The sequence below is a fragment of the Alligator sinensis genome, unplaced genomic scaffold (genome assembly GCF_000455745.1).
Source record: "Alligator sinensis unplaced genomic scaffold, ASM45574v1 scaffold157_1, whole genome shotgun sequence".
Classification (NCBI taxonomy): domain Eukaryota; kingdom Metazoa; phylum Chordata; order Crocodylia; family Alligatoridae; genus Alligator; species Alligator sinensis.
Window position 1 is genome coordinate 1,540,040 of NW_005842316.1, and position 12,046 is coordinate 1,552,085.

General features: G+C 37.3%; 1 protein-coding gene across 4 annotated transcripts in view; it reads right to left on the minus strand.

Moving 5' to 3' along the window:
* Nucleotides 1-12,046, minus strand: part of THOC2 (THO complex 2) — a 74,839-nt gene that overhangs the window by 31,877 nt on the left and 30,916 nt on the right. For 2 of the 4 annotated variants that reach the window (XM_025209909.1, XM_025209907.1), the window contains 8 exons: nt 9,226-9,270; nt 7,070-7,111; nt 5,234-5,364; nt 5,007-5,108; nt 2,346-2,430; nt 1,527-1,620; nt 798-878; nt 472-568 (listed from right to left, as the gene is read on the minus strand). In XM_025209909.1, coding sequence (XP_025065694.1) covers nt 472-568; nt 798-878; nt 1,527-1,620; nt 2,346-2,430; nt 5,007-5,108; nt 5,234-5,364; nt 7,070-7,111; nt 9,226-9,270 — 677 coding nt within the window. The remainder of the gene's footprint in view (nt 1-471; nt 569-797; nt 879-1,526; nt 1,621-2,345; nt 2,431-5,006; nt 5,109-5,233; nt 5,365-7,069; nt 7,112-9,225; nt 9,271-12,046) is intronic. The other 2 variants (XM_025209908.1, XM_014522200.2) reach the window with 2 other exon arrangements.

Sequence of the window (12,046 nt, forward strand, 5' to 3'; positions counted from 1 at the left end):
GGAAAGAGGGAAAATCCCTTGCCAGCTGCTGCTACCCACAGCTTCACATGGACTATGTTATCTGGCAGGACTCACTGCCTCCCGCACACCAAATATCTGCTGCAACCAGCTCTGGGCAGCCACGCTGCGCCAGCCTAGGCAGGTGGCAGTAGACCAGGCACTCGCGAGTTTGCCAAGCAAAGCCAGGTCGGAGCCAGCCTGCTTCCCTCCAGCCTTCTGCAGTGCAGCTGGGAGCAGCAGCACAGCACAGCCGGGAGCCAGGCTGGAGCAGCGTTAGGCAGGCTCTCCCAAACCTGAGCAGACAGCAGCGCAGAGAAGAGATGGTACTTGAAGCTCTCTATCTGTCTGACTAGTATAATAACTACATCTTTATTAATAAAGATGTGCCTGTGTTTGTATTGGCAAAAGGCAGTTGCCAAATTAGTACATTTTGGAATACAGAAATATACAGCTTAACTACGTCAGACTTACCTTTTCCCAGCTTTTAATTGGTTTGCCACATACTGAAGAAGGCCAGCAAGTTCAATTGGATACTTTCGAAAAACTGCACCACAAAAACTAGCTAGACCTGAAGATGGAGGACAAAATAAAAAAACCCAAAAAGCCATGATTGAAAGCTGTATTAATCAACTTATTGTGAACTTTCTACTTACACTTTCATAAACAAGACAAGAATACATTTCTATTGCTTTTGCCATGTTGCTTTCTCCTTTGAAAAATACATAGGCAGTTCAAAATAACAGAAGTGATATATATTTTAAACATCAATTTATGAAAAAAACCTCAGAAATACTAACTTTGCAGCCAGCTAGAGATTGTAGTGTCATCATGCTTCATTCTTTCCTTCTCAGGATTTGCCAGTGCTTCAATGATGCAATCTTTTACAAAGTTAAAGAAAATACTTTTCCTTAAGTAAACTGCTGTAAGCATTAAGAACAACTTACCATACTTTATATTTTAAAGCACTTTACAAACATTATTCGAATCTGAAAACATGCCTGTAAGGCATCTCCATTTTGCGGAAAGAGATCTAGCAGTATCAAGATCGTTAGGTGACTTATCAAAGTAAGAGCTATATAGAACGGTACATTTAGCTGCAAAAATTGTAATGTGGGAGTCTTATACTTGAGTAGTTAGAAAGCAAATCATATATATATAAATTTTGGGATTAGGATTGCTGACAACATCCATTAAGATAAAAGACACTACTATCTAGATACCAGCAGTTACCATCTCATCATTTAGCAGGCACAAGAATCCTACACAGGCAGATGATTAAAGAGTAAACCACTGCCAAAACACAGCATTTCCTAATAATGCCAGAAAGGGGAAAAAAGGATGAAAGAGCTAGAAAGCAAGTTTCACAAAATGAGAACTATCACAAAAGATCAGCAAACGACAGAAAGATTTATAAAGCAGTGCAGCCACAACAAAACAATACCTACTGAAAGGATTGCTAATCCAGGATTAAGACACAAGTGTAGGCATACAATTAGCAGATGTAACTGTTTACACAAAGAGGATACATGCCAAGACATCATAGTTCAGTGAAGTGAGGTATTTCAATGAATCAACGACTGGTGTTATTAAATTATCATACTTCTGTATCTGTGATAAAATCTGAAAACAAAAAACATGATACAAATGTATTCACACTGGTAAGAGAGGGCTACTTACCCTTCATAGTAATTTATAAAATGTCATGGTTTACCTAGCATCTACTAAACTAAAAGGTCTTCCAGTTTTTTTCAAAGCAAGATCTTTAAAAACTGACTTTTACAACATTTTGAATGCCTTTATAGGTTCTCTCTATTTCTATATTACACTAGAAGTATTAGTGAACTGAACATGTCAAACCATTTCTAATTTTTTTTATTTTTTTTTTTAAATCGGGGACTATCTTTACATCACTTGCTATTAAATTAAAATCCCAACAAAACTGATAGCGATTAAGGGCCCTAATCTGAGTGTCCAATTTGAAAGTTTTTAAATGTGGGAAAGGGGAATGATCTTTACTTGCTGAAAATTAGGTCACATTAAAGCTTCGATTTGGCGATCCAAGAATCACTAGTCAATTCTTACAATTTGGGTATACTTCATACACCTATTGAATAACTATGCATAAAAAACCAACATAAATTTAGTATAGTAAAGTTAGGCTTCTTCCTCCCTGATTTAAGATATCATGCACAAAACAGGCAGGTTCCCCCTTTTAATACATACACTTACAATTCTGTAACCCTTCCTTATACTAGGCCTTGACAGCTCAAGAAAGGACTTGCATATTATCAGGAAAGACTGGGTCAATCTATCATTTAAATATACATCCAAACATAACAACATACATAATCAAATAAGATGGTTGGATTGCTGTGACTCAGCTTCCCAATTTGTCTTCCAGAAGGCTTCACATTTTCCTTGGTTAGACGCCTATAAAAGAGGAGATATTTCACTGCAATTAAAACCTCTATATCAGTGGTGCTCAAAGTCATCTGACCCACAGAGCTTCCCATGGGTCTAGACATTTTGCGGCAGAGGAGTGATGATAGCATTGGGAGCCCTGGAGCAATTAAGGCTGCCCCCACTCCCTCTGCCACCAATTTTTTTAGACCCATGGGAAGTCCCACAGGCTGGATAACATGGCCCCACATGCTGGATCAGGTTAGCACATAGGGCCAAGCCATTTCTGGACCCAGCCCCAGTGCAAGGAGTCAGAACCAGTACCTCGCCCTGGACCCAGCACTTGGGGTCAATCTGTGGGTCCTATCCAACACGAAGGGCTGGCCCCACATACCAGATCTGGCCCACAGGTGAGCTGTGTTCCACTCATCCAGTCTGTGCACTGGAAAGGCTGAGCACTACTTCTCTATACATTTCAATTTGTGTATCACCAACTTAGCATTTAGTGGTGATAAAGTAACACAATCATCAATTATGCAAAATAAATCCTGTTGAGAGGATATATTTGATCAAAAGATAGAGCAAAAATGCCATGGAAAATAAAAGGGGTATTTGATAATAGTGGAAACTCATCTACAGACTACTGGCCTGAACCCAGCTTGAACTGTGGAAATTTACATAGACTGTACAACCTATACAGAACAGAACTGGCATCCTCAATATACTGCCTAATACTTCTGCATGTCAATCACAACTGGCAATAACTGAATTGATATCTAGGTAGAAGGGTGAAGGACTGAAATGTCCTAGCGCTCAAAAAAACCTTCTCTACAATATAGGGCCATACAATACTAAAATTCTCCCCACACTGGCACAGCTTGTGTTATAGCTATCACCTAAATAGAGCACTTCAGTCTGATACTCTATACAAGCACACAGCTTGTTTTGGGGGGAAAAAAAGCACTTAACTTTTTGTCCCGGCTTCATTTCTGCAAACTTTTCTTTAAAAAATGAAAGCAATGAATTGGCATAATTAAACTCTTCTTATACTCAGCTAACTGAAGATGCATTCTTGGATTTCAGCATTTTTATCTCAAGAACATTTCCAATACTGAACTTGCAAACTTATCGCTGATCTTAAGCCTATGCAGAAACAAAGTAAATAGTACATATCAATATTAAAGCAGAAGGGTCACCACTTTAGATGCTATAGCTTTTCTTGTTTCCAGTCTAACTTGCAAAAATGTGTGGGCATCATTTCTGCTTTAGTGGTCAGAACATTACTGTTGGAGTGTCCTACTAATTTCTCAAGGACTTCATTGCTTTCGAAGCCAAATCAATTGCAGAACATAGTACAGTATTTGAGTCATTTTTAACATAAATTATTTTGTTCCATTTCAAATTAGCTTTACTAAAAACAATCATTTAGGGCATAATCAAATGAAAGTGTGGTCATCTGAAAACTAAAGCAAACAGCTGCAATTATTTAAAGAGAAAAAATTATGTTGTAATTTTTTAATTATTCAATTAACGGTGCATACAGAAAGAAAGTCTGCTTTCTCCGAGTTAATGCTACCTGAATACACTACCTTATATAGAAAAATATTCGTTTATGTCCTTCATATTCTAACTATATTTAAGTTGAAATTCCTGATTTTTCTGTACTGTTTTAACTTCTTGCATTTATATCCTTTATCATAATAAAACTTTTCTTTTTTCAAAATCTAGAAGTAAATTAGCATAAACCTGTAAGCAATTAGGCTTGAAGCCTGAAAGTTAACCTACTAGGTCAAATCCCTGTTCTATCACAGATTTCTTTTAACATTTAAAAAGCAAGTAAGCACAACCTAGGAGACCTATGTTCTGTGCCTAAGGGGGTTCAACACCCTAATCGGTCACGCACTAGGAAACAATGGGCTCGTCTACGCGTTGTCATACAGCAACACTGCTACAGCACCATGGTCTAGTACAACTCAAAGAACCTTGTCTGCCTGTGTCCTTAGATCAACACGGCTACAAACTAAACCCCTCAAAAGTATACATGTTCATTTGAGGATGATGACAAATGGATGCCCTCCAAGTATGGATTTGGATAAAGCTATACAATAGAAACTATTACAAATGTAAATGCCTACAGGAAAGGATTTCTGAGATTTTGCCAGGAATCAAGAGCATCTGAAATTATGTAAAATTGACTGTACCCAAAGAAAAACCTTTCATGAAGCAGAAAGCTCTTCTAAGCAAGGCAATTTAGTTCAAAGAAATGCACTCCCATGGATATTTTAAATAATTCCACTAGACAGTCTCGACAGCAGTGAAAACATTATTGTTGCACATTAATATGACAAATTATTTCTTTATTCATCATTTATACAAACTTTTTTATCAACCAGAAGACGTTAATTTAAAGAGTGCTTTCCTGTTCATAAAGGCTTTAATGACTCAATTGGTTTGTTAAAAGGGAGCACCTTTGTTGAGAATTAACTGTAGTGATATTTATCATATATAATACCTACATGAAACAGATGAACATTGCTTTCTAAAAATCCAATTGTTTTTAAACTGAAAAAAAAAAAAAAAAAATCAAGAAATTTGGCATAACTTACTTCATGATATATTTGGCTCTGTCTATAGTTTGAGCTTTAACTTTCACTAAAAGTGGGTGGCTGTTGTATGTTTCATTCTTCCACTGTCCATAGAGACGATACCTTGAAAGGTTAGAGCGAGAGAAAGAAAAAAGGTTCCTCATTAACACTGAAAATTAAAAAAACATGACAAAACAATAAAACAACAATATGCCAGGTAAAATGAAAACTGATCAGACACTACTCACCGGTATTGGTATGGAAAAGTTTTGAACATTCCCCAGAGTTCCTCGGACATGCATGCATTACAGTCCATCAAAGAAAGAGATGGAAGCAACACTTGGTCGGTAATACTTAACAAACAGCTAAACAAAATCTCCTGAGACAAAAAAAAATACAAAAGAGAGCCAACAAGCATATCAGAGACACTCCAGGAAACATAATTGTCAAAGTAAAATTATTTATCTTGATAAAGCTCTTAAAACACCATCATGGTTGGTACCACAAACCAAGGCTGTAACTTCCTTTTTAAATCAAAAGGAGTCATTGATGACACTAAAATGTTTCTAAATCAGAAAAAAAAACATGTTAGATACTCAAGGGGCCAGATTTCCCAATGATTAGCAGATACCTAGAATAAACCCTGTGATATTTTTAGCATGCTCCAACTTAACAATAGCTTCATTGTCCAGGATGTCAGTCATGACTGAATGGTATCCTGCCATTATAAGGTACACCCCGAGATATCACTGCTTAGGGAAATAATGGAGGAAGTCAAACAAATGAAATAGCCCAAATAATCTAAGAAGAGAACCTACATGAAATGAAGACAGTGAAAGCACACTGAAAACAAAAACAATTTTCTCTTCTACAAAAAGGTCTTTTGCAGGGGATGAGGACAAAGATACTCAGCTTGACAATGCTCCTTTGAAAGTGATGATTATCCCCTTTTCCTCTCACTTGAGCTCAGGCATTTTCAAAGGTCAGAAACAGCAGAATCATGAATGCTAGTGGAGTTCCTCAGGATCTCAAGAAAACGTTGACTTTTTCTTTTAAACTAAACAGTTATCAGGAACTCATGTTTACCCTCCTCTTTGGGCAGGGTTGCATAATCCTTCCCCTGACATAATACCTCAGGAGGACAGAAAAATGTGCAAAAAATGCAGTAGGAATAGATACCATACATAACTAACTGAGCTGTTTCAATATCAGAAATTTTGCAGGTGAATTCCTGTGGTTTATAACTAATTGGATGTTACTGAGAAATCACTAAATCTGACGGTAAATTAATCTTCCTGGATTACAGTATTCTATTATAGAGAAACTGCTCATCCAACTATAACAACATGTCTCTTATTTCTAATTTGTTTCCTTGATCTTCCTGTATTTTTCCCTAAAAAAAAAAAAAAAAAAAAAAAAAACAAACAAACAAAACTACAAAGCAGATCTCAGCCAAGATAGTATTGTTACAGAAAGACTAGCGAAACTAAAAATAATCATCTGAACGTGCAAAAAACCTGGAAGGAAGAGAGTCCACTAGGATGGAAATCTTCTTAAGGACTGTTTTTATACAAAGCACAGCCAATGAGATTACAAATCCATAGTGTGGATTTAACAGATGCTAAACGCACAGAATCTTCCTTTAAAGTATGGAAATGGTAATTCTAACAGAGCAATGCAGAGACTAGTTTAACAATGTATACCGAATTTTTATCCACAAATAAAGCAAAATTCATACAGAATGTGATAAATGTATTGACATGTAACATTTTCTCTAACTATAATGCATCATTAGATGTGCTTCTTCCTGCAGAGTTCTCTCTCATGAGTCAGAAAAAGCAGTACTGAGGATCTCTCAGATAAACTGAGATCCTGGAACAAGTACAAAGTTTCCTCCAAGTGATTTTTCTTTGGTCGGTACAAAATTAAAAAAGTACTAAGCAGTGAGAGTTAAGGAGGAGTTAATATACAGATCATTAAGGAGTTGTATATTAAAAACTGTATGACACTCCTAGAACCGTAGGGGCCGTCTCTAACAGAGATATTCATGCTACATGACTCTTCAGGACTAAACCCAAACTCACCATTTTCTCTTTTTCCTCTTGTTTGCTTCCATCAGACTGAAACTATAAAGAAAACAGCATTAATTTTAGAACTGTAAAACCTTATTACATTACTACTATTGACTAGGTATAAATGCAAATTGAATTCACTCCAAAAAAAAATCTATATCTGAAGACATAGGCCCACAAATGCTTAATCTTACTAGTGTGTATGGTTAAAATCCTCCCTTTATAGCTGTGTACCAGATAACTTAACCTTCTGATACAAGTTCATTTTATACTCAAACATGAGTATCATTAACACATTCACTGTACTCTAAATTAAATGTCAGTTATCTACCACTCTGCATCTTACATAAATATTTTGCTATAAGGATCTGCTAAAGAAAACTGAAAATTTAATAGAAAATGTTGAAATGCACAAATACTCTAATTATTAAAACTAAAAATGAAACCAGACTTTCAAAACTACTATTAAACTTTCCAGATCACCTAATGCTAAAAATTAATGCTATATACTTAGATTCTTTCATTACACTGAAGTCCAATAATATCCTAGCTCAATGGCAGAACTCCATGGACTTCACAGTGGCAAAGATGCTTCCCATCTACCATTACCCCTAATCTTTTAAAAGTTTTAAATCAAATGCAGCAAGTGTCACCAAAATTAACTCGTCCTTTTCAACACTATACATTTTGCTAGGAATGAATACATTCACTGAATAAATGTTCAGCTCACTTGTTTAGGAACACGCTAACAGTCAAAAACCAAATGCCAGTATTGGAAGCAAGCATTTGTGCATCACCATTTCTGGTGCATTTTTTTTAAAGCCACACACAGTGGATAGGGTTATTCAAACTAATGTTAATTAAAGCTGCATGCACATCAATAGCTGGGTGTGTTGATGCAATGGGCTGGGCTTGGGTTCTTTTATTTTTCCAAAAGTGTAAGATCATCCAAAACTGAGCATGAGCATCTTAAACTTTACAAGACTTTCATATGAGAAGAAAGTCAAAGATCTCAGATTGGCAACGACTTTCAAGTTTAAGACTGCACTAATTTGAAAACTGCATGAAGCATGCCTCCTGTCTTCCACTTTACACTGCAAAACACCTAATATGGAAAACATGCTGAATTCTACTATATCGCAGGTTTAAATTTTCTGGCATGGTAAACAACAAAGTACATTATTTAGGAGTTTACAAAAGAACCACTATGCTAATAAATGGAAAAAAAAACCTTTTTATATAGTTAGCATATGCGCTAGCTTTTTTTAAAGATTAATTTCAGTCCCTATCAGTTTTTTATAATATAGAAGTTATTGTGAGATTTCCATATTTTATTTTAAATTATGTATTTGTTTTCACAGCCGAAAAGAAAAATCAACAAGAGCCACCAGAAAATAGCAGCAAGTAGGTTCATCTTTTCAAAAATTAAAAAAAAAAATTTATATATACATGGAATAAAGTGGAGAGAGGTAATTAGCTGTGTTAGTCTGGTGTCAGGCAGAAGGAAGGGTAGAGATGTCATTACAGACTAATTAAATCAGAGGTGCATATGCAGCATCTGATAAAGTGAGCTCAACCTCACAAAGGCTTATAGACTAACTAAATCAGAGATCCGCAAGGTGCATCTCTATCCTGCCTCCTATGGAATAACGTACCTATTAGAATAACTGAACTGTGCATTGTTTTTGATTAATGGTATACAATGACTAAAAGAAATAAAATGTAAATGTCCCAATACTATACAATAAACTTAACTGCCTTACTGGAAGGAGATGCAACACAACTAACATTCAAACTATACAGTCTATCTAAAGCAACACAAATTACAGCCAAAAAATAAAGTGAACTTAATAGCTAGTCAAGCATTTTAGCCCTCATTATCAAATTTCCTTCTTTCTTCTGCCCCACTCACCTGAATGTGTATTATATTAACGTACCTTGAAGTACTTAAAATTTTACAGTTAACATTTGAACACCAAAGCTGGAGTGCAATATTAGAAGCTTGATTTTATAAACTACAGTATGGTTAATCAGCTGGCAGTCAAACCACCACCATGGGTTATCAATATTTCAATCATGTGTGTTAAATATAAATTTCATAACTACAGCTGTTGGTATAAACATGCTGATGAAAGTACTACATTAAAAATAAAGTTTCCCTTTGTTACCTTTACCATTCTGTCATCACTGCTGAGTTTCTTCGCAGTTCCCACCTAAAGCAAACAGCTATAATGTTGCTCATCCTTGTCATAAACATTATGCAACCAGCTATTATATTTGCAAGTTTCAAATACTGAATTTTCCAGGAAGGTCAAAGTATTTAACAAAACTGCAGATCTTAGACAGAAATATACTAGTCTTACATTTTTTAAAATCCACCCCCCTTCCAGCAGCCTTTTTAAGAATAATGATTAGCCTCTTCAAACAAATGAACCAACAGAATAAGCAGGTATTGTTTAAACTACCCAGTTAAAAAGTTTGCTTACTTAAATTAGGTTTTCTATCAACAATGCCAATTTTTAAAGTTGACTACAAGAAAAAAATGAAAAGGAAAAGCCCAACAATGCTATATCACCATATTTCTAAAGACAATTTAGTATTTTATCTTTCAATTACACAGAGATTAATTCAGCACCAAGTCTTGGACAGCATAGGTTATGTTTACCTGAATCATATATACATATTAAATTCTAAATCCAAATTTACAAATGCAAGGCTCTAAGTGATGAACAGCTCCATAATTTGCAATTATCAGAACTAATATGAACAGTGTAGAAAACAAGTCTCTGATTACATGGAATTTACTATACAAGACTATCATTCTGTTTTGCTAAGAATTAAATTATATGGTTATGTGCACGCTCATTAAAACAGAGTTGGCACTTCCTTCATTTTCTGTCTAAACTTAAGTGAAATGATATCTAATAAGTACCTCATGATTGCAATGCATCTGTTTAGTAGCTCATAAGTAATACAATAACTGCAGAATTCCTTTTACAAGAGGTTGGCGTTATAGTTTTGCTTGACTTGTCTGATAGGGCATTATCCTACTATCCGGACTAGCAACTTGGATAACTAAGAAAAATAGGTATTCACTAACAGCAGCCAAGACTGCACAAAATCTTTGGGGGATCAGGGGAAAAACAGACAAACAAACAAACAAAAACCCAAACCACTGAAACTACCAAAAACAAGTTGAAGGCAATGGGAAGAAGGAGGAGAGGAGACCTAGAAGACAGAATGGGAATAATTTGACAATGTTTTCTAAAGGTCCCTTCCAGCCCCTAAAAACTATGAAACTGTGAAATAAAAGGCCTGAAGAAGAGCATGACTCCGAACAGCACCCAGAGAATACAATCACAGCAGGCATTACCCTAGGTATACCTTTTCATAATTTATGACAGGTATTACATGAATGTTGTGCGCTCCAAGAAAAAAAAAAAAGAAAAAAGACTGACATCCAAAACGTTACTATATTGGATCCAAATCCACATACTTTATGACTGAGAACAGTGCTTCTCAGAGCGCCCCCACATCCTAGTGCGTCTTGAGATTCACTCAGGAGTGGGAACATAATTGAGAACAGTGCTTCTCAGAGCACCCCCGCATCCTAGTGTGTCTTGAGATTCACTCAGGAGTGGGAACATAAATCACAAGATAGATATAGAGATTTCAAACAGAAATCTAGTAGGGCTGTGCGAAGCTTCAGTTGCTGAATCTCCGAATCGAATCAGGAGACCCGTTAATGTTTCTGAATCAAATTGGAACTCTCCAAATTGATTTGGAGAGATTTGATGATTCAGACATAGACACAGCTTTAAACATTTTTTCTACATACCTCAAGGTATCAGGCAGCTCGTGAGATGGTGGATGGAGCTTTTCACAGAAGTGCAGGGGGGTCCCCAGAGCACTTAGCAGCAGATCCGGAAGTGGACCAGAAGCACTTCTGGGTGTGCCAGGGTGTGCACAGGGGGGTCCCCCCACGGCTGATCGCTGAGCCGGAAGGGCATGGGAGGGGCCCCTGTGCGCTCAGTGGCAGACCCCGAAGGGGACCAGAAGTACTTCCAGGTCTGCTGGGGAGCACGTGGCGGGCCCCCCTGCATTCCCCCAGCTTGGCAATTGGCTGCAGGGGGACCCCAGGTGCCCCAACCAGACCCAGGAGACACCAGCTGCTGAGCCACGGGGACCTGGTGGGGGGCCCAGTGCGCTATGCAGCAGACCCGGAAGCGCCGAATCGAAAATTGGGGACAGTAATCCAAATCAGTGAATCGAATCACTGTCCCTGATTCGGGCTGAATCCAAATCTTAAATCAAATACAGCCCATTTCATACACCCCTAAAATCAAGGGCACTGACAGCTGGCCAGGGGGGGGGGGGGAAGGAGGGGGGGGGGGGGGGAATGAGTGAGGAGCAGGGGAATGAATGGTGGGTGGGGGGAACGAATGGGGAGCAGGGGAATGAATTGAGAGCTGGGGGATCACATGCCTCAGCAGGGCTTTTTGATGCTTTTACCTAATAGCTGATTCAATCAGCTATTAGATAAAATCACCAAAAAAGCCCCACTAAAGTACCCAATTTATACAGACGCTGGGAAAGGCAGGTGCAACCCAAAAGAGGGTGTTGCCTCTTTTGTCCATGCACTGGGCTTGGGGTGCATGATCAGTTTAAAGTAATGCACCGTTTGGGATTTTTTTTTCCTCCATGTCTGCAAACAGCCCTAGAACATTAAAAAAAAATTCTGACCTGTTGTGGCCTTTTTGAGTTTTTTGCAACAGACGAACTGATCTATTATTTTTCTGAAGTAAAAAAAAAGCAAGTAAAAACTTAGAGCTGACATTTTCCTAAAGGTACCTCGAGTCTACCAAGGGGATTTTTTTTCCCTCCATGTCTGCAAACAGCCCTAGAAAATTAAAAAAAAAATTCTGACCTGTTGTGGCCTTTTTGAGTTTTTTGCAACAGACGAACTGATCTATTATTTTTCTGAAGTAA